Raw genomic sequence first — 23,040 nt, 5'->3', positions numbered from 1 at the left:
TCATCCCCATTTTCTAGATGAGGAAATTAAAACCTGAAGAGGCTTAGGAACATGTCCAAGATTTCATGTCTTTGTGCCATTCACTAGCTGTTTTAGATAGTGAGCTTGGAAGGGAGAAGTTTTAGACAAAAGCAGCTCAGCGCCAGGGACCACGTTTTACCCACATCTTCACATTTAATCTTCATAACACATTGCCATGCAGGTTCTGTTATACCTCTTTTTTACAAGTGAAAAAATAAAGACCAAAGCAATGAGATCCTTATTCAAGGCCACACAAAAAAGCAGCTGGGTGGGGATTTGGAACCATATCTGACTACACAAGCTACATTTTTAACTCCATAGAAGATTGCTCACACCTCAAAATATTCACAATGGCACAAAGGCACTACATATTATAGCATTACAGATACATTCTGTAATAATGATTAACACTCTTCCAACACCCACGAAATGTCAAACACCGTACAAACTGATTTACATAATAATGGCTAATTTTCTCCGTGCATTATTAGCAGTATTTTCTAACATAAACCTGTGACACGGTGTTTTATTGTAGATCTCATTTTACAGGTTAACAGGCAAGGCTTAGAATTCATCCAAAGTTGGAAACTGAACCTCAGATTGTCCAATTCTCTCTTGATTGTCTAGTTACCCCTAGTCACCTGTATTTTCCTCATTTCTCATTATGTCTGCTTTGATCTCTTGGGGCGTGGCGGGGGGGAGGGCGTCTTCAATAAATTCCGCCCATTTTGCTCTAGTGACCGCCCACCTGGAGGATGCTATTAGCATGGAGCCAATAGAAATGATCAGAACCGCATCAGGCTCCGCCCCTAGGCATTGAGCCTGTTCTGATTTGTTCCAGTACTATAATCTATGAGGAGAACACATGCCTATTGGCTGAGGACATTGGAGAGGCGGCAGAGGAGGACTCCACCTACCGGCTCTCGCGCGGTGCCTGCTGGGAGTCGTGGTCTAGGACTCTAGATTCCCGGGGTGGCTTCGTCGGGACTCAGCGTCCCAGCATTCCCTGCGCGAGCCCCGGAGCACTTCCGCCCGGTTGTGAAGTGGGTGTCTCGGTGGGTGAGTCCGGGTGGCGGGGCGGGGGCATCCGAGACTCAGGCAGGGCTTGGAGGCTTAGGCGGTGGTAGAGTCTGTCACAGGGGAGGCTGGGAGATGTGAGAGGAGGAAAGCAGTTTCAGCGTCGGGGTGGAGGGTGAGGGGCGGCCAGGGATGGGCAGGGTCAAGGAGGGGTCGGGGTTGGGGAGGGTCCTTGGAAAAGCCTGTGGGTGAGGAGGCCAAGGCAGGCTTTGGGGATGGGGAGTCACTTCGGGCGTGTGTGTGTGTGTTGGGGGGGGATCTGGAGAGAGCACCGAGGGAAAGTAGGGCATTTGGGAGCCCCGACACGTGAAGAAAAAGAGGGCCTGAGATGAAAGCCCGATCGTAAATCTAGCATTTCATTCTCTGTCTTCACCCCTTCCCCAGACCATTGGAGTTGTTATCCTCTCTGCTGGTTGGTACCTCCACTGGAACCTGCCAAGCTGGGCTGCCGTGCTCTGCCCCCAACCCGCGCGTCTTTCCTGATTCCTGATGGAACTGAATGGCACAGCCATCCGTCTTGTCTACCTACATCGCCTAATTCCTTCTTCATTCTTCCACATTCGCGCCTTTACTTTCTCCAGCAGGTCTTGAATCTGCCCCCTTTGTCTGGAAAGTTTTGCAGAAATGTTCATCTTTCCTCAGTGGTCCACAGACATTGCTGCCAGTGTGATCTGTTTAATCCCTCCTCCCCCTCCCCCCCTACATCTCCTGCTCTCATCATGTGTTAGATTAAGTTTTTTTTTTTTGTTGTTGTTGTTGGTCGTGGAGCTAGGACTCTGGGCCTGGGTGTTGTCCCTGAGCTCTTCAGCTCAAGGCTACCACCCTACCTCTTGAGCCATAGTGCCACCTCTGGTTTTCTAGTGGTTAACTGGAAATTGGAGATAAAGAGTCTCTCAGTCTTTAGTGCCCCGGGCTGGTTTTGAACCGGGATCATCACATCTCAGCCTCCTGAGTAGCTAGGATTACAGGCATGACTGTGCCTGGCTAGATTAAGTTTACTCATCATAGCCTGATATTCCAGGCCCTTCACATAAGCTCCCTTCACAGCCTGATCTACATGTATCTCAGCAGGTCTGTCAAGGGTTCTCCCCATTTCTTGGAAAGGCCATTTGGTTTTCTACCATTATGTGTATTGTCCTCTCTGCTTTACAACACCCATCTTGGCATTCTGTGTCAAGAGATCCATTCTTCAAGAAACAACTCAGCTGTTACTCTGTCAGTAGATACTTGGCAAAAGTGTAAATAGAGATGATTAGGGTTAGCTTTGTTATAACCTGACTTTCGATTGCCGTGGAATTCCAAGAGCATGAACTTTAGTCCTCTACCTTTCTTGGCTGTCTGCTGAAAGAGAATCCCTTGACAGCCCTAAAGCATGGGAGTGGATGAGGATAGGATTGGGAAGGGTATCTGGAGTATCAGGCTATTTGAAATTAATTGAAACTGAGGCTGACTCAGTGCAGATGGGAATGGCAAGACCGGAGGTGGAGGTGGCAAATACCTGGAATCTGTGCTGCCAATTCTGCTTTATCCATGACAGACAATTTGGGAGTCATATTATTAAGCATGCTATTCTTCTCTAGCCAGCCACTTTCAGTTGATTGGAATTAGTGTTCTAAATGAAACCTATTTGATGTGCCTAAGATTTATGACCTTAAGTGAGGTCGTTTTGCTTTAAGCCATCAGCCAAGGGGAACTGACAGCCCTTGAGAGTTCCCTGATTCTGTTTCACAGAGCAGTCTTGGCTTTTCTCTTAGTCCTGGGGAGAATCTTCTCCTTCCCATTACACTGCAAAAGGAGACAACCTCCTCATCTCCCTATTTGTACTCAGTACCCCAGGCTCCAGAGTGCTTCTTAGCTTCCCTGTCTTTAAAGTGATCTTGATTTTCATGTCTGTCAGCACCTTTTCCTCCTCACTTGGAGGACAAGTTCCTGGATGTTAGAAGAGACTCAGATCATTTCCTTGAAATTTTGCAAAATCATGGTCCATGTTGAATAAAGTCTGCCACCGTGCTTTAATCTTTATAGTGCTGGAAATCATTTTGAGTTAGATTCCAACATTTAAAACCCAGAGGTCTAGCTTCTCTTGGAAAAATTGGTCAGTCTGGGAACAGTCTAGCCCAGGTTCCTCCAAGCACTTAAGAGTCAGTCATGGTCTCCCCATACCCCTTACTTTTTTCCTCATTTACTTTACATTGCCAGGCCCCTAGAGCCATTCAACTGGTAGTCACTGATTCTAGTTCTTGTGCCCCTTTTTCTACTCTCAATATACTAATCAAAACAAGTATTGAGTAGGATCTGGCCATAAGCTCAGCCTACCGAGGCAACTGCTTCTGATACCATATTTTCAGATCTTTGAATGACTATCATATACAGAGGAATGTATGTGATATGGTTTTAAAAAAAAGCAATGGGAGGAAATGTACCTAGGCCTAAATCCTAGTTAACTCTATCACTTGCTGGTTGTGTAACATTAGAAGAATCTTCTTTGTAGAACTGAGGTATCCAGTGTTATTAATTAGGCTACAATGGGGCCATACCTTATCAGATACATTCTAACATCAGCACAGAAGATGAAAATCACATTAGACAAAAAACAGAAAGCAAGGCTTGAGAGAGCTAAGACCAGGCCTGGATGTAGCACAGTCATCATCTCCACATGGTCATGCTGGGACAGTGTGGTGAGTTGCACTGGATGTATTCGTTCAATTATGCTACTTCTCTCTTCCTGGTCTTGGAAAATAGTGGAGGTTGGAGGTCAGTGGAATGCAACTCAGCCCTCATGGCACACCATTGGCTTGCCTGGTGAGAACTGCCATTTGGCTAGCATATGAATGCAGAGCATCGGCACTCAATGGCTATTCTTTCTCCTCCTAGTGAGGCCTGGGTATTTCTGATAGTTTCAGGACTAAAGATTGCCCGTGTGTAGGTCTTGGCTCACTATGTTAACCAGTAAATAGGCTATTATACATAGTTGTCTAAGAAAGGAGTGGGAATATTTTGGTATATGGCCCTTTCAGTTGTCTGATTTCTATTTGAGAGTAATTTTAGGGATTTTTCTGGTCTTCCCTGAAGAAAATGCCAATTATTGGAGACTCTTGGCTTTGGACCTGGTGGTATTGCTGCTTGCTTGGTGGTTGTGATGTCTTCTCTGAAGGAATCCAAAAGTCTCTGCTTATTATTGTCTCTTATCAGAATTTCGTGAAGGCTGGGCCTAGCTATTGGCCTAGCTATTGTTGGATATTTAGCGTCCAGAGTAATGGCTGGTGAATTAGTCCTTGTGTAAAACAGAGACAGAAATGTATTTGGACTAATGCCTCAGAAAGGTTGTGGTTTAAAAATCATGAACAGTTCTTTAATAAATGTAGATCTCTTCTAGTAGCCCATCGGGCTTTTACCATACCCGATTTATGACTTGAATAAAAAGTAATAAAACTTTTTAATGGGCTTGCTATTTATTGGATACTGCATTAGATACTAGGCATACAGAATTGAATAGTAGCCCTATTAATATAGCCTAATGGGGCTGTCAGGTATAGGAGCAGATAATTTCAATAGTGTGGGAAAACTCATATCTTAAGAGGTATGTTCCAGTCACTTTGGGAACAGAGGATCTGGGAGGCATTTTTTTTTTTTTTTGGCAAGCAGATATAGGGTGGGCATGGGATATGTCAATGAGGTGACACATGGTCTGGTAACTGAAACATAAACAGGAAGTTACATCCAAGTTCTGGCTCAGGGATCTAGGCAGAGGTTAGGCATAACTCAAGGATGTAATACCAGGGAGCTGGCTGCTGACTTTGCCTCCAGATCATGGTCTCGCTTCCTGCCTACAGGGAAGGGGCATCTCTCTGCACCCCATGCCCTGAGAAAGTGGTGGAAGGAAGTGAGAAAAGTGATACTCACCCTGTTCTTTGTATTTTTGCCTTCATAGTCCCTCTCCCAGAACTCCATTGAAGGACACAGCATCAATGAAGGAAGTTACCAGATGAGGACAGCTCAGCTGAAGTGAGGCATCACTGCCAAATGATGGCTGCGGCCCTAGAATCCGAGGTCCAGACCCCTCCCTATCCAGAGCCTGAAGACCTCTTGATTGTGAAACTGGAGGAGGACACCTGGGGATCAGAACCTAAATCCCAGGGCAGGGGACCAAACCCTGGCCTTGGTCCTGGTTCTGGTCCTGGTCCTGAAACCTCCCGCCAGCGCTTCAGGCAGTTTCAGTATAGAGATGCAGCCGGACCCCATGAAGCCTTCAGCCAGCTCTGGGCGCTCTGCTGCCATTGGCTGAGGCCAGAGATCCACCTCAAAGAGCAGATCCTGGAGCTGCTGGTGCTGGAGCAGTTCCTGGCCATCTTACCCAGGGATGTGCAGACCTGGGTGCAGGCACGCCACCCAGGGAGTGGGGAGGAAGCTGTGGCCCTGGTGGAGGACTGGCACAGAGAGGCTGAGGCTACTGGACAGTGGGTGAGGCAAATAGTTTGTTCTCCAAAATGCCAGCTGGGCAAGACAGCCAGGCTATGATTAGACTAATAATTGCCCAAAACCATATTATCACTAACAGTGTTTTCTGAACAAATGATGTTGACTTAGCACTTCTCTCTAGCACGGTACTGTTCCAACTTAATGTGTGTTCATTTATTTAATCCCATTAGCAATTTTACCAATGAGGAAACAGGCCAAAGAACAGATAGTTTGCCCAAGGTCACATACAACTCCCAGATGGAAGAGCCAGGATTTGAACTCCGGTAGTTTGACTGTAGAGTCTGCCACCTAACCACTAACATAAACTACCTTCTAGTACCTTACTCCATGTGGTTAATGTGTTATTCATCATATTTCACACAGTTGTTGTACCTACACGGTCTCTTGGATGTTTGTGGCAATAATGATAATAAAAAGAAATAATATTACCATTTTTATGTCATAGATGAAGGCTCCAATGTCATATGGCTCACAAAGGTAACTCATTTGAGTGGATCACAGTCTAAATCCTGATCCTTGGATTCCAAAGTTATTGTCTTTTTTATTGCAGATATAGATGCCTTTTTGTAAGCCATGGAAATGATACTGCTGAGTTCATGAAGCTCAGGTGCAGTATAAACTAACATTTCGTGAGTGCTCATTATGTGTTTCAGACACTGTCCTAAAGCTCTCTCTCTCTTTTTCTTTTCTGAAGATGCTAGAGTTTGAACTCAGAGCCTTACACTTGCTAGGAAGGTGCTGTATAAATTGAGGCAAGCCACTAGTCTTAGAATAAGTTTTTAAATATGTGTATTCCTCAACTGATCAAACCAGTAACCAAAAAGGTAAGTACTGTAGCCATTGATGTTTTTCCAGTGAGTCAATAAGCAGAGGTAAGTAACTTGTGCATTTTTACATTGCTAAGTGATAGAGTTGAGAGAAGGAAAGTATATTATGTAGTTAACATTCGCAGTTTTGGCCATGTGCAAGGGACTCTAGAGACATATAATGTAATCTTGCTGTGCCACAGAGAAGTTTAAATCCTGCCTCGATGCTACCCCATGCAGTCAATTCCTTTAGCTGGCTATGGTTTGACCCATATAACCTTCAATAAACATAACCCCGCCACTCTCTATTTGTTACAGTCACAAATTCTGACATCATACCTAACCCTGATTTGTTGAAGAATATAATAGGTTTGAAAATTTATGGCCTGCAAATGGCAGGGGCTTTCTGTACATTTACATCATAAGCCTTTACGCAGATGTGAGTTTGTGATAGGAAAAGGTTAAGATCTATGCTTTGCTTTACAGAGAATAATAATTAAAGTTGGAAAATTGAGTCTGAGGGAATGTACCTTTTCATTATATACTTCCCACCCCCCCATATTATTTTTCTTGAAGAAACTATCTATTTGTCTGTAGTAATGAAGAAATAGCTGGAAGTCTTAGGACTCCAGAGTTGTAAGAGGAAGAACTTGAGACCAATAGGATGAGCTTGGACTTAAGTTCTTTTTCGTTTTTCATCTGTGAAGGGAGAGGCTTAGAGTAGACCAAAGGTTCTTAAACTAGGCCCCTGTGAGTGCACTGAAAGCTGAACAGTTCCTAAAACTGAGAAAAAAAAAAAATAGGCTGGGGCCGGGAGTTAGGCCTAGTGGTAGAGTGCTTGCCTAGCATGCACGAAGACCTGGGTTTAATTCCTCTGTACCAGGTACATAGAAAAAAGCGAGAAGTGGTTCTGAGGCTCAAGTGGTGGAGCTCTAGCCTTGAGAAACTCCAAGGACAGTGCTCAGGCCCTGAGGTCAAGCCCAGGACTGGCAAAAAAAAAAAAAAAAAAAAATAGAATCAGTTTTTTTTTTTGTTGGTAGTGGGACTAAAACTCTGGGTCTGGGCATTGTCTTGAGCTCTTCAGCTCAAGGCTAGCTCTCTACCACTTGAGCTACAGCACCATTCTGGCTGTCTTTCTGTTTAATTGGAAATAAGAGCCTCATGGACTTTCATGGCTTTGAATCATGATCATCGGATCTCAGTCTCCTGATTAGTTAGGATTACAGGCGTGAGCCACCATCACCCAGCTCTCTGACTTCGTTTTAAATTAAGTTTTTGACTTACTTATCTTCTGCGTGTTCACAAATTTTGAAACAAATAGATTTGAAAGAATGGATCTACCTTTCTTCAGACATTTGTGTCATTGCTTGTGTCTTGAGTTGCAAGGCACATGACCAAATTATCTTCCAAATGTTAAGGGAGTGAACTATGTTGTTTCTCAAAGTGAACAAACATCACCTAGCAAAGGTGCCTACATTTAGAGTTTAATGGCCTCTGAGAAAATTTCCCTAAAGTAATCTTTTAGTTCTGCTATTTTATATTTTTTAGCTTTTTAAAAAATATCACCACTATTTTTTGTGTGGATGTGGCACAGTTTATTTATCCACTCACTTATTGGAAGACATCTTTGTTGTGTCTAAATTTTGGTCATTATGTATAAAGCTGTTGTGAGCTTTTTGTGTAGGAACACATTTGCAGTTCATTTGGGTAAAAACTAAGAAGTGTAACTGTGGGATCATACAGTAAAGGTATGCTTAGTTTTATAAGAAGCTGCCAGTCAACTTTCAAAATGGCCATACCATTTTGTTTTCACTAGCAATGAATCAGAGTTCCTGTCACTCTACATCCTTGCTAGTATTTGGTGTTGGATTTTGGACCATTCTGTATCTCATTTTATTCTGAAGTTTCTTTTGTCTGAGACCATTACTTGAACTCAGTATCTAACACTTTTACTCATTGGCTGGCGCTCTTCCACCTGAGCCCTGTTTCCAATCCCTAATTTGAAATTTCTTATAATAAATCATATGGAACATATCTTCACATGTTTACTTATCATCTGTATAGTTTCTTTGGTGGTGTGTCTAGGGTTTTGTCCATTTAAACATTTAAAAATTCAATTTAAAAAATTCTTTATGTGCTTTAGATAGCAGTTCTTTGTCAGCTGAACCTTTTGAAAGTATTTTCTTCACAGTTCTCTAGACAGTATCATTCATAAAGCAATTTTTAATCTTAAAAGACAGCTTAATACTTATTTTTTTTTTGGTAGGTTGTTTCTTTGGGCAAAAAGCCAGGTACCATACTTGAAGCCTTCTAAATGTTCCCTTCTATTATCTCTTAAGAGTTTTTATAGTTTTCCCCTTTGTTATTTAGGTCTTTAGTCCAGTTTGAATTAATTTTTGTGAAAGGCTTAAGTGTGCATCTGGACTCTTTTCTTTTGCAGTTGAAGCCCAATTCTAGCACCGTTTTTTTGTGGTAATGCAGTGAGACTTTTATTTGTAACTTTTCATGAAAACTTTTCTAAAGGATTACAATAACTTAATAAAAACAAAACAGACAACAAAATTCAAACATTCCCGGAAATAGAGTACCTAGTTCAAAGATACCCTTGTCTAGCACCATTTTTGATCACAATACTAGTGCTTCACTGTCTAGCTCTGTTCTTCTGTCATAGTCTAGTTCACTGTCTTTATTGTGTCTATTTCTGGGGCTCTGTGCGTTCCTGCTGAGTTCACTTTATTCTTTCACCACTTTTGCACTACCTTGGTCACTATAGCTTTATTGTAATTTTTGAAGTCATACACTGTCAATCCTTGGAATGTGTTCTTTTCCTTCAGTACTTTGTTAATTATTCTGGGTCTTTTGCCTCTGCATATAACTTTAGAATCAGTTATCCACAAAATAATGTGCTAGAATTTTGATGGAGACTACATGTACAGAAAGCCCCTGCCATTTGCAGACCATAAAATTTTCAAGACTATTATGGATTTAGGTATATGAATCTGTCATAAGAATTTGTGACTATAACAAATGGAGAGTGGCAGGGTTATGTTTAGTTGAAGGTTATGGGTCAAATCATTGCCAGGTAAAGGAACTGCTTACATAGGGAAGCTTTGAGGCAGGATGTAAACTTCTCCGTGTCATAGCAACACATTATATCAAATGTCTCTAGCGTTCCTTGCAAATGATCAAAACTGCTAGTGTTAACTACATAATACACTTCCCTTTTTATCAGCTTACCACTTAGTTATATAAATATGCGCAAGTTACCTCTGTTTGTTAATCCACTGGAAAAACATCAGTGATAACAATATCTGCCTTTTTGGTTGCTGGGTTGATTAGATGAGGGACAAGTGCTTTACCACTTGAGCCCCAGTCACTTCCAGCTTTTCTGGAGTAGTTTGTTGGAGATCAGCTAGGATTACAGGCGTGAGCCACTCGTGCCCATCAGTGTTTCATTTTTTGATAGGGAAAATGGTATTGTGTTTTTTTTTTCTTTTTTTCATATATTTTTTATTGTAATTAATAGAAGGGTACATTATATTCGCCAGATAGAAGGTGCCTTAATTCACATACATTGATACCCTTTCTCATGTCTTGGTCCCCATTTCCCTCCCCCTCACCCCCACCCCTCATCTTGTTTTCCCCCCTTCCCTATTCAATTTCAAATAACCAAATACAAATATATCCAATATATCAGGTAACAAAGTGAGATACTGTAACAATATGAGATAACCAAGGGACAGCAAAAGAGATGAGAGATAACATAGTATATTAAGGACAATAATCACTCATTATATGGCTTTTGTTTCTATATCCTAGAGATCCTTTCATTTAGCATCATACTATATGGCCTTATGTATCTAGGTTTTGCTCTATTGCAAATCTCTGCTATGAGAGCCCAAGGTTTCTACTGATTATGACAAATGAGGGAAACCATTGAGACTATGTTCCTTTGAGTCTGGCTTACTTCACTTAATATGATTTTTTTCCAAGTCTTTCCATTTCCTAACAAATGGGGCGATGTCATTCTTTCTGACAGCAGCATAGAATTCCATTGTGTACAAATACCACATTTCTTCTTCAGAGAAGTCTCTCTTTAAGTTGTTAACTCACTTATTAATAAGGTTGTTGTTTCTTTTAGGATTTGTTTTAGAAGAGTTTAATTTTTTTGAGCTCTAAGTCTACTTTAGATACCAGGCCCTTGTCTATTGTATAGCTAGTAAAGATCTTCTAATCTGTAGGCTTCTATTTATCTGCCATTTTTTACTTGTGGAATTTTCTTTTTTTAATTTATTTTTTATTTTTTTTATTGTAATTAGTAAAAGGGTTACATGATATTTGCCAGATAGAAGGTGCATTAATTCACATACATTGATACCCTTTCACATGTCTTGGTACCCATTTCCCTCCCCACCCGTCTTGGTTTTCCCCCCTTCCCTATCAAATTTCAAATATCCAAATACAAATAAATTCAATGGTATTGTGGTTTTAATTTCAAATTGCACCTGTTCATTGCTGATGTACAGGAAAATGATTAACTTCTTTATATCTTGCAACTCTAATCACATTTCAGGAGGATTTTTTTAGTCTATTCTTTTAGATTTATCCATAGGTAATCATTTCATCTGCAAAGAATTATTTTTTCTCTTCCAATCTGCATGCCTGTTATTTCTTTTTCCTCTTTTATTAAATTATCTAGATCTTCCAGTGTCCTATTGAAAAGAACAGTGAGAGGGGACATCCTTTCCTTGTTTCTAACCAAGCAAAAGCTTTGAGAGTCTTGTATTAAATAGGATTACAGGGCTAGGAGTTTGGCCTAGTTGTAGAGTACTTGCCCAGCATGCATGAAGACCCGGATTCAATTCCTTGGTACCACACACATATAAAAAGCTGGAAATGGTACTTTGGCTCAAATGGCAGAGCTCTAGCCTTGAGAAAGCCCAAGGCTAGTGCCTAGGCCCTGAGTTCAAGCCCCATGACTGGCAGAAAAAAATAGAGTTGAAGCTATAGACATTTTATGTTTTGTAGGTAGTCTTTGCCAAGTTAAGTTTTCCTTACTATTCCTAGTGTGTTGAGAGGTTGTTTTTTGTTTTTTTTTTATCATGAAGGACTGTGGAATTTTGTCAAATGATTTTCTCTTTCTATGGATATAAACACGTAACTTTACTTTTTTTGGCCTGTCAATGTTAAAATATATTAGTTGATTTTCAATGTGGAACTATCTATATCTACATGAAGTGATCCTATTTCATTATGATATATAGTTTTTTACAGTTTTTGAATTTCATTTGCTAACTAATATTTTGTTGAGTTTTTATACCTGGGTTAATCTATAATCAGTCTTTTCTTTCTTTCTTTCTTTCTTTCTTTCTTTCTTTCTTTCTTTCTCTCTCTCTCTCTCTCTCTCTCTCTCTCTCTCTCTCTCTCTCTCTCTCTCTCTCTCTTTCTCTCTCTCTCTCTCTCTCTGTTTCTTTCTTTCTCTCCTTCCTTTGTGGGTCATGGGGATTAAGTTCCGGGCCTGGGCGCTGTCCCTGAGCTCTTCAGCTCAAGGCTACACCCTACCCCTGGAGCCTCAGCCCCACTTCTCGTTTTCTAATAGTTAATTGGAGATAAGAGTCTCATGGTCTTTAGTGCCTGGGCTGCCTTTGAACCATGATCCTCAGATCTCAGCCTTCTGAGTAGCTAGCTAGGATTACAGGTGTGAGCCACTGTGCCCGGCTTAATTTGTAAGGTTTCTTGTAAGGTCTTTGATTTTGGTCTGAGGTTAATGCTGCTTCTCAGAATAATTATGGAAATATTCCCTCCACCTCTGTCTTCTGGAAGAAACTATAAAAAAGTGGTGTGATTTCTCACTTAAAAATTGGGTAGAATTCACCAGTGAACCTGTCTATGGCTGTTTCTGTTTTGAAAAGTTAGTACAGATTTAGTTTTTCAGATAGAAGATACAGGCTTATTGACATTGTTTCTTATGAGAGCTTTGGCAAATTGTGAATTTCAGGGAGTTGTATATTTTTCATCCTGGTTATGAAATGCAAAGACTTGCTCATATTCCTTTATTGTCCTTTAATGTCCATGGGATTTGTGGTGCCGGCCGTGCTTTCATTTCTGAAATGAGTACTTTGTCTTCTGTCTTTATTTTCATAGTCTGACTAGAGTATTATCTGTGTTATTGATTCTCTCAAAGAAACCAGCTTTTGTTTTTGTAGATTTTCTCTGTTGATTTCCTGTTTTCAATTTCCTTGATTTCTGCTCTAGGTTTTATTGTTTCTTTGTCTTTTTCTTATTTTGGATTTAATTTACTCTTATTTTTCTCATCTTTTAAGGTGGAAGCCTAGATCATTGATGTTAGATATTTCCTCTCTTCCCACATACATATTAAATGCTATAAGATTTCCTCTCAGCAGTATTTTCACATGTTTCTATAAGTTTTATTCTCCTTTGTACTTCAAAGCACTTTTAAATTTCTCTTGAGATTTCTTCTTTAGTTCATCTGTTATTTAGAAGTATGTTGTTTTAATCTCCAACTATGCTGGGGTTTTCCAGATAGCTTTCTGTTACTAATTTCTAGTTTAATTCCCTTCTGAGCCAAGAGTATGTATCATATGCTTTTCTTGTTTTATATCTTTTAAGGTATATTTTATGGTCTAAAATTAGTCTACCTTGACAAATGTGGGCTGAAAAGAATGTCTATTCTGCTATCATTAGAGAAAGTTTCAGTTGGATCTGGTTTCTCTCACAGTATTGATTAGTTCAATGATATCTTTGCTAGTTTTATGTCTGAGAGTTCTGTCCACTTCTAATAGAGAGAGTTTAGTCTCTGACTGTGACAATGGATTGGTCTGATATTCTTACATTCTTCTCAGTTCTTGTCCTGTTTATCCAGCTGCTCTATAGTTACGAGCATAAAGGATTAAGAATAACTGTAATACTTACATATATTAAGGATTATTTTGCCTTCTTGGTGTATTGACCCTTGTATCATCTTATGCCACTCTTTATATCTGGTGATTTTTCTTACTCTGAAGTCTGCTATGTCTGAAATTAACATAACTTCCCTCCCTCGCCCTCGGTCCCTCCCTCCCTTCCTCTTTCTCCTCTCCCTCCCTTTGGGGGTACTGAGGAACTCAGGGCTTTGTATGTAGGCAAATACTCTACCACTTGAGCTATATCCTTAGTCCGTTTGCTTTAGTTATTTTTCAGATAGAGTCTTCTACTTTACCTAGGCAAAGTATCATCTGTTGTCTCATTCTCACCTATCCCTCCCTCCCCTCTCCCCACACAGATTGTGCTTTACTTTCCTCAGTGACCTGTGCTGCCAGTGTGCTCCACTGCTGCACTCTTTCACTGTTTTTTGTTTTTTATTTTTCTTTGATTCTGTGCCCTCCCTCCACCCTCTCCCTGATGTGCATGTGAATACATCCTCTATAAGGTAGAGGATGCAGAGTCATCAGAAAAAGAAAAAAAAACAAATTAAGAAAAATGTCCTTTGTTTTCATATCTTTGGAGTTCATTTCAGTAGGTATATTATTTTATATACATCCGAAGAGGCACTTGGGTATTGTACCTTTGTGATTCTCTCTTAAGACCATCCTCTTTTGGTCTCACTGCATGTGAGTCTCTGGAGTTCTGTGTAATTTGTCATATCCCTGTGTATTTTAGATCTAACTCCTGCATATCAGGGAGAACATGCACCATTTATCTCTCTGGTCTTGGCTTACCTCATTTAACATGACTTTCAAATTCCATCCATCTCCCTGCAAATGACATTTTATTCTTTCTAATGGGTTTGTAAAATTCCATTATATATAGGTACCACATTTTTTTTGGATCCACTCATCTAAAGTGGGGCATCTGGGTTGGGAAACCAGAAAATATCGCCCTATTGACTTTTAGATCCCTCATTGTCACTTTAGTATACTTTTTCTTTATCATCAGTTACTGTCCATGGACTCAGGGTGTTTACATAGGAGTGGTGGTGGTTGAAGGAGCTGAGATTAAGAATGAAAACAGTCACCACAGCTGGTCAAATAATGCCTCTAAGTTATAACTACCTGAGAGACAAACAACTTATTTTTATGCTTATAAATTATTCTTAAGTGTCATAAAACTTTATCTTTGTATGAATCAGAAATGTTTTGAACAGTAGCAGTATGTTTTGATAGAGGGAGAGCTTGAACTTTAAGGTCTCATACTCTTTTTGTCTTGGCTTTTTCGCCTAAGACTGGCACTTTCCCACTTAAGCTATATATCACCTTCTGGCTTTTTGCTGGTTAATTGGAGATAAGAATCTCATGGACTTCACTGCCTGTGCTGGCTTCAATTTGTGATCTTTGTTTCTTAGCCTTCTGAATAGCTAGGATTATAGGCATGAGCTCCCAGCTCTCTGAACATGACAACCTTTTTGAAACCTTGTATAACTTCTAAGAGTTGAACAAAAAAGTAATCATTTGGGCTGGAAGTTTGACCTAGAGGTAGAGTGCTTGCCTAGCATGCACGAAGATCTGGGTTCGATTCCTTGGTACTATATGCATAGAAAAAAAAGCTGGAAGTGGTGCTGTGGCTCAAGTGGTAGAGCATAGTCTTGAGGAAAGCTCAAGGACAGTGCTCAGGCCCTGAGTTTAGTCCCCAGGACTGGCAAAAAAAAAATAATCATTTGGTAGAAAAATCCTGGTCTGTATTCTGATACCAGTCTGGTGACTTTGTCATGATACGTGAAGCTGTCTTTGAGTTTTGAAGAACATTTTAACTACTGGATCATAGTCAGACTCAACATAGCATTCTGTGTTACTAAAGGGATGGGCCTTTATGGAAATGACCTTTGGGAATTTTGATCCTCTGTGTGCAGGAACTGGACTTGTGTGCAGAGGAGACCAGGTCCTTCAAGGCAATGCAAGAATCTCAGAGTTTCCAGCTGCCGCCTGCAGATGAGTGGCCTGAGACACAGTCCCGGAAGTGGTGGGTGGGGGGTACATCCTCCTATCTTTCCAAAGATCCACATGCCAAGATGGTACCTGGGCACTTGAAGGAGAGTGGTGAGTACCAAAAACCTGGCCACATGGCGTTGAAGTCAGAGAGAGGGTTAGAGGTAAGGAAGAGCATGGAGAGGAAGGATGCACAGAATTCAATGTAAGGGATCATTTGATGGATACACTTACTGACGAGTAAAGTAAGAAAGTGTTGTGAAAGAGGAGGAAGCGAGCTCACTGCATCTGAAGGTTGGAATGGGGTCAGTGGGGATTGTAGAGCAGGACTCTCATCTCACACATACATAAAGGACAGCTTAGGAACGCCATGCTCTAGAAGGAATGTGAAAGAGGACTGTGTTAGTCATGGGATAGCCTCACATGATCTAAGCATTGTGTTTGAAAAGGTGGATTTCAAAAGGATGTGATTTTTAGAGTCAGATCTTTTTTTTTCCAGCTGTCCTCACTCCTCGAGTCCCTACTGTCTCAAAGATGGGAAGCATTGAAGACTGGGAGGTGATGGCTGAGTCACAGGTGAGCTTCTGTTTGTTCTTTCCCTCTTAGCATTCCTTCCCCCTCTCCCCCCTTCCCCGGTACCAGAGCTTGAATGCAGGGCCTTGCAGTTGTTCAAGGTGCTTGCTCATAGCTGGCACTCTACCACTTAAGCTATACTTGCAGCCTGGATTTTTGGGGGTTATTTTAGAGAAAGAGTCTCACGGACTGTCTGGCACTGCCATCCTTCAGATCTTAACCTCTTGAGTAGCTAGGCATGAGACACCAGCCTCTGGCTTGTCATTACTCTTACTGTACCCTTGCTCCCCAGTGTCTTCCCTTCCCCTAACTTCTTCCCAGCAAAAGGGTATAAAGCCTGGAGTGTTAGTTTTGGCCCTAGCCCACTCTACAGGGCCTTTCTGTGGCCTTGATACTGCGTGGTAATCTTACACTGATCTCTCTTGGGGCCTGACAGGACTCCCAAGCTGTTTGAAGGATCCATAATGTTTAAGGTCCTTCTCTTGTGCCTGTCACAGGAAGCCCTGGACCCCGTCGATTATGCTGACAAGTTGCTCTGCCAGGAGCCTCCAGCACATGACTGTGAGAACAGCGTGCATCTGGGTAAGGAAAGCATGCCCTTCCTTAGGGCCCCAGATGGCCTGTTTCTGGTATACTCAGTTTCCGAATTGTTGTGTGCCACTCCATTAAGATTTGTAGCTCTGTAGTCTGGAATTTCAAAGGGAAGAAAACAGCTTCCTCCTTCCTGTAGGGCCAGTGTTCCCAGATTAGGCCTGGCATCCTGGCTTCCCAGAGCTGGCCCTCTCAGGGCTCCTTACCTTCCTCACTTCAGTACATTTACTCTGAGCCAGAAGCTGGGCCTAGCCTGTGGCCTCAGAAATCCAGTCTTTCTGTATCAAAAGAGCTCTGCCTCTCTGAGGAAGACTCAAGCGAACTAAGCCCATGAGTCCAATGTATGAATCTGTAATGAGAAGTGTCATAGGTCTTGCCATACTTGAAGTCCATATGACCAAAGTAGACTCCTATTTCTGTAGCACACTTGCATGGGAAGCCAAGCACTAGTAAGCACTCTGACTAGGAAGCTGAGGTTTCTGTGAGGGGAGTTAGACACATGAATGGGTCAAGTAGAAGATATCTGTGACATGTATAACCCATGCATGGTAAGGTAAGATAATAGAAGTTTATTGACTTGTTGACTACTTCCTTGACAGTAGGATTTCTTTGGCTAGTACTCTAGTACTTGAACCACAGCTTTTCGGTAGTTAATTAGAGATAAGAGTCTCATAGACTTTCCTGCCTATTCTGGCTTTGAATTGCCACCTCAGATCTCAGCTTCCTGAGTAACTAGGATTATAGGCATGAGTCACTGATGCCTAACACAATATGTTTTTGCCTGTGGTGTGCTTGGATGCTACTAATGAGTACAATGCCACCATGTCTAGTACTTGGTCACATGTGAAGGCTTGCTGGTATTATGGTCATATCAATAGAGGTCATAAGTTTCCTGGCAAGAGAGAAATATGCACACACAGACACACCTATACACATGCACACACCTACTGGATTTCAGTCTGATAGGGCTGATTTATGTTATGCCTCTGTCTGTGACTCCATAACAGTCATTCTTTGGCATATTACAAACAATCACAAAGCAAATGACCAAAGTGAACCGTTACTTACTTATTCTGGTAGGGCGGTCCTGTCACTTCTCTCCAAGGAGCATCTTTCATAGCCTTTCTCAAGGAAAGGATGTAAGCAGTAGAACATTTTGTTCAACAGATCATACCTACTTAGTCATTTCTCTTCTTCCTTTTGTGTAGGAGCTCTAGTTTCAAAACCAAATGTCAACTCCCAGCCAGAGCAAGGACAAGAGTTCTGGAGTGTAAGCCTGATGAATTCTGGAACAAGAATTACTGCAGATTACAGCTCAGATAGTGATCAAATAAAATCAGCTCAGGCATTGCCCTGGAGGCAGTCGAGGGCCTGGGAAGAACAAGACCAAGGCGATGTGGAGGACATAAAGGTGTCTGGTGTTCACTGGGGCTATGAGGAGACCAAGACTTTCCTGGCAATTTTGAGTGAATCTCCTTTCTTTGAAAAGCTCCGGACTTGTCACCAGAACCGCCAGGTATACCGAGCCATTGCAGAGCGGCTGAGGGCACGGGGTTTCCTGCGGACACTAGAGCAGTGTCGTTACAGGGTCAAAAACCTCCTACGGAATTACCGGAAAGCCAAGAACAGCCACCCGCCAGGGACTTGTCCCTTTTATGAGGAGCTGGAGGCCCTGGTGAGGGCTCGGACAGCCATCAGAGCCACAGATAACTCAGGAGAGGTTGTGACACTTCCTAGGCTGGGGGACAGTGATGCTGAACCGGATGAGCTGGGGGAAGGGGTCTGGGAGACCGAGGAAGCAATAGAAGACTGTGCTGGTGCTGGCCTAACCACCGAGGAGTCTGCCCAGGGCTCCAGGATTGCAGGGGGCCCAGCTCTCCTCCACAGTCGTATTGGTAAGAATATGGGGATTAAGCAGATGCTGATTCTAACCCTCTTTACTTGCCATGCTGTTGTTCCTGAGGCTAAACACAGACTAGAAGTCTGAATTGATATCAATACAGTATGATGCTAAGTTCCTTAGGTCATCCTCAGACCCCCACTTTGTTCTTCCATGATGAAATTTCCTTGCCCAAGTCTTCTTAGTTTTAGAAGCAACGACTTCTAAAATTTAGACTTTGTGGCAAGACCCCGGGATTTCTCAGTGTGTCCCAGTCGTACGGGGATGATCACGGGGCATTACTTTTGGTTTCCATGGGAATGTTTCTCTTAGTATGTGGGAACCTATCACCCTGTGATTTCACAGATGGTAAATTTGATGTGGGAAGACAACAAGTGAAACTCTGAATTGACAGGAAAGAAACCAAGACAGTGTCAGCTTGACAGTCAATGTCCCAATAAAGAGGAGACACTGAAGTGTCTGATCAAAAGACCCCCAGGGTTCCTGCCAGTTTCACATGGCTTCCTACCCCAGTGCTGGCTCCCTGGGGTAAGAACTTACCTGCATAGGAACTGAGCTTAGACTCCTCTGTTTTTCTTTCTTCCTTCTCTTCCTTCCTTCTTTTCTTCCTTGCTTTCCCTTTTAAGATGTTCTTATTATCTTTAGTCATCCAAAGAACTACTACTTAACAAAGCAATTTATGAATATAGTACATATTGATCAATGTCTTCCACTGATCATCATTCTCACCCACCCCTCCCAACCCACCCCTTCCCTCACTTTTCTTAATTTTGTAGGATGTATTTTTTTTTTTTGCCATTTAACAAGGCATTTTAGGTATACAATGCAGCTTGCTCCATGTCATCCTCTTCAATATTTTTACCTCCCTCAACTCACCTTTTTTCTTATTTTCTTGTTTGTAGTATATGCAATGAATTCTTGACTGCTTTCTTCCCTCCTCTCAATTCATTTCTTCTTCCCTTTATTCCACTCCCCCACCCTTATTTTACTTATCCATTAGAAAGAATGATATTGTATCATTAGTAAGGAAATGGAAAAATTAGGAAAAAATTACATTAAGCAAAGCAAGTCAGACAAAGTAAGAGAAACAAAGGTTGCGTGGTTTATTTATAGTAGGTCGACTGTACCTATAAATCTATAAACACACTGGGTGATATTTAGGCGGTTATAAATGAATTAACTAGAGTATAATAGACTCTCTAGGGAGCACAAATAATATAATTTCTTAGGGAGACTAAGTCAAAACCCAACAAAGTAAGTACTAGGAAATTAGATCATCTTTTCATTCTTTCATAAGAGAGGAAAGGATGCTGGATGCTGGTGGTTCACATATATAATCTTAGCTACTTAAGAGGCTGAGATCTGATGATGTTAGTTCGAAGCCAGCCTGGGCAGAAAAGTCTGTGAGACTCTTATCTCCAATAAATCATTTGGAAAAATCCAGAAGTAGCACTATGGTTCAAGTGGCAGAGCACTAGCCTTCAGCAAAAAAATCTCAGGGATAGCACACAAAGCCTGAGTTCAAGCTCTGGGACTGGCTGGCACACACACAGACAGAGAAAGAGATGAGGGGTCAGGGAGAGAAGAGAGAGGGAGAGCATCCTCAATCAGACTCTGTTGCATGGGTATGGGCTTCTTGGTTTTATTTCAGGGAGAATCAACAAAAGAGATAGAAGATATGTATTAAAATAGATACAGGGGGCCAGGAGTGTGGTCTAGTGGTAGAGTGCTTGCCTAGCATACATGAAGCACTGGGTTCAATTCCTTGGTACTACATATATACAGAAAAGGCTGGAAGTGGTGCTGTGGCTCAAGTGGTAGAGAGCTAGCCACGATAAAGCTAAAGGACAGTGCCTAGGCCATGAGTTCAAGCCCTGGGACTGGCAAAAATAAAATAATGACTCCTGAGAATCAAGTTTGTGTTCCTAAGGTACTGAAGCAGTTTCTGAGATGCTTGTATTCCAGATACTTAAAAGGATAGGTGACCCCGCTCCTTGATAACCCAGACATATCTAAAATCTCACACCTCTGAATTCTTCCCTCCTGACAGCAGGTGTGCACTGGGGCTATGAGGAGACCAAGGCTTTTCTGGCAATTCTTAGTGAGTCTCCATTCTCTGAAAAGCTTCGCACCTGCCACCAGAACAGTCAGGTATACCGGGCCATTGCAGAACGACTGTGTGCGCTAGGCTTCTTGCGGACACTGGAGCAATGTCGCTACCGATTCAAAAACCTCCTTCGAAGCTACCGGAAAGCCAAAAGCAGCCAACCACCGGGGACCTGCCCCTTCTATGATGAGCTGGACTTATTAATGAGGGCTCGGACTTCCATCAGGGCCCTGGATGCTGTCAGGGTCTTTGGGTCTGGGCAGAATGATACTGAGGCTGATGACCAGGAAGCTTGGGGTGAGTTGGCAGATGGAGATGTCATCAAACCTTCAACCCCATGCCTTAAAACTCCAGATACAGGTAAGCCTAGAGCCATTGGGAGGCTACAGATCTGCAGGCATATAAATATAGGTGAACCAGATGCATTATCTTTTGTCTCTTAGCTAAAGGAGAATAGGATTGAATAGGAAAAGGGTGTGGGCTTTCTCACATAGCTTCTAGTTTCCTGATTATTTCTACTTAGTAAAGATTATATATGTGGACAGCTACAGAACTCACTCAGTCATATGTAACACAAGGTCTACTGCATTATTAGAAGAAGGAAGAAGGTGTTTATTCTTGAATATTGAGATAGGGTAATTGGCCAGGAAGACTAAGTAGGCGTGGTCTGGACTTGTGAATTTTTTGTTTGTTTTTGTTTTTGTTTAGGGTTGAGGTCATCATGTTCCAGACTGTGTCACTGAGCTTTGCAGGTTTAGAAACTCATCTTTTTACTACAACTTGATAAATTTCATGGTACTCACATTTATAAAATGTGAGGTATAAGGTAACAAGTTCACATTAGTCAAATTCACATGGCACGATACAGATAGATCTAAAAGGGTAATTAATGAATGAAAAAAAACTGTCTTCTGTCTATTCTTTCAGGTTTTGAGTTGAAGGATGAAGATCAGATTTCAGAGCAGGACATTTTTGAGGATTTGCCAGGAACCTTGGCAAAATGTAACACTGAAGCTGTAGGTCAGGCTCGTGCTTGGGAGGAAGACAGTGAAAATGAACACGGAGGGGCGGGGAAGTGGCGGAATCCTTTGCAGGAGCAGTGGGATGAATGCTCTTCTGAAGAGGACTTAGAAAAACTCATTGACCACCAAGGCCTGTACCTCGTGGAGAAACCTTACAAGTGTGACACGTGTGTGAAAAGCTTCAGCCGGAGCTCCCACTTCCTCGCCCACCAGCGGACTCACACTGGTGAGAAGCCCTACCCATGCCTGAAGTGTGGAAAAAGCTTCAGTGACCGCTCTAACCTCAACACCCACCAAAGAATCCACACTGGAGAGAAGCCTTACATATGCCTTGAATGTGGGAAAAGTTTCAGTGACCACTCCAATCTCATTACTCACCAGAGAATCCACACAGGAGAGAAGCCCTATAAATGTGGCAAGTGTTGGAAAAGCTTCAACCAGAGTTCTAATCTCCTGAAACATCAGAGGATACACTTGGGAGGAAGTCCTGACAGTGAGCCTGGGGAGAGCTTTGAACAAAGTCCATCTTTTAGTGTTCCATGGCAGAATTCCACAGGGGAGATGTCAGAGCAACTACAGAGAGTTGATGGGAACTTGAGCTTCCCTGGACCCCACGGTACCAACTCAGGGGATAAATTGTATCGGTGCTTCGAATGTGGGCGATGTTTCTCAAAGAGCTCTGCTCTCATAAGCCACCAAAGACTCCATACTGGAGAGAAACCATTTGAATGTGGTGAATGTGGGAAAAGCTTCAGTAAGAGCTCCACTCTGGCCAACCATCAGCGAACCCACACGGGGGAGAAGCCATATAAGTGTGTGGACTGCGGGAAGTGCTTTGGCGAGCGTTCCAAGCTCGTCACACACCGCCGAGTGCACACGGGGGAGAAGCCCTACAAATGTCTGGAGTGTGGGAAGTTCTTCAGGGACCGCTCTAACCTCATCACTCACCAGAGGATTCACACGGGAGAGAAGCCTTACAAGTGCAGAGAGTGTGGGAAATGCTTTAACCAGAGTTCTAGTCTTATAATTCACCAGAGGATCCACACAGGGGAGAAACCTTACAAGTGTACCGAGTGCGGCAAAGATTTCAACAATAGCTCCCACTTCAGTGCTCACCGGAGAATCCATATAGGAGAGAAGACATCATAGGAGATAACCTCTCCCAAACAAAAGAGCAATACCTGTGTATTTACACCTCCTAAGATTTTAAACCACATACCAGAACCAGTTTTTCCAATCTCATACCTGGGGCATTGTTTTGGTAATTGCTAGGTAATTTGGAATTGAATTACAAATTCTAAAGATCCAGACTTGGTGGCACTTTTCTCAAGTGTAATTTGTTTTTCTCTGATAAAGACCTCCATACCAGCCTCAGGCCATCCTTGTATTTGCTGTCATAATTGAGCTTTATCAGTATTCCAGCCAGACTGGTGACTTAGAGGATTAAATCAGTGACCTTGACCAATGATTCCAAACTGTTACTTGGTGTTTACCCTGTCCATGCCATTCTCTTAAGGGGTAGTTTGCTGTCAAGGTCTATCCT

The 23,040-nt window shown here is 42.1% G+C and overlaps 1 protein-coding gene across 1 annotated transcript; it reads left to right on the top strand.

Annotated features, from left to right (window-relative positions):
* Positions 1–1,001: 1,001 nt before the first annotated feature.
* Zscan20 (zinc finger and SCAN domain containing 20) lies at positions 1,002–22,953 on the top strand. Its single transcript, XM_090335286.1, has 8 exons — positions 1,002–1,080; positions 5,030–5,559; positions 15,229–15,415; positions 15,804–15,880; positions 16,375–16,459; positions 17,677–18,363; positions 20,419–20,835; positions 21,403–22,953. The coding sequence occupies exons 2-8, from the start codon at positions 5,122–5,124 to the stop codon at positions 22,644–22,646; spliced, it is 3,135 nt and encodes a 1,044-aa protein (XP_090191412.1). The 5' UTR covers positions 1,002–1,080; positions 5,030–5,121; the 3' UTR covers positions 22,647–22,953.
* The last annotated feature ends 87 nt before the right edge of the window (positions 22,954–23,040 follow it).

This window comes from Megascapheus bottae, chromosome 6, assembly GCF_031878675.1.
Source record: "Megascapheus bottae isolate mThoBot1 chromosome 6, mThoBot2.hap1, whole genome shotgun sequence".
NCBI classification, from domain to species: domain Eukaryota; kingdom Metazoa; phylum Chordata; class Mammalia; order Rodentia; family Geomyidae; genus Megascapheus; species Megascapheus bottae.
Note: the sequence above shows the minus strand (reverse complement) of the source record. Positions and strands in the feature narration are given on the sequence as shown.

Excerpts from the sequence above, each read along its gene's own strand:
- Zscan20 (XM_090335286.1), top strand. The coding sequence starts at position 5,122 with ATGATGGCTGCGGCCCTAGAATCCGAGGTCCAGACCCCTCCCTATCCA. Across the intron at positions 18,364-20,418 it reads TCTCCTCCACAGTCGTATTG|CAGGTGTGCACTGGGGCTAT; the intron begins GTAAGAATATGG and ends CCCTCCTGACAG. Across the intron at positions 20,836-21,402 it reads CCTTAAAACTCCAGATACAG|GTTTTGAGTTGAAGGATGAA; the intron begins GTAAGCCTAGAG and ends CTATTCTTTCAG.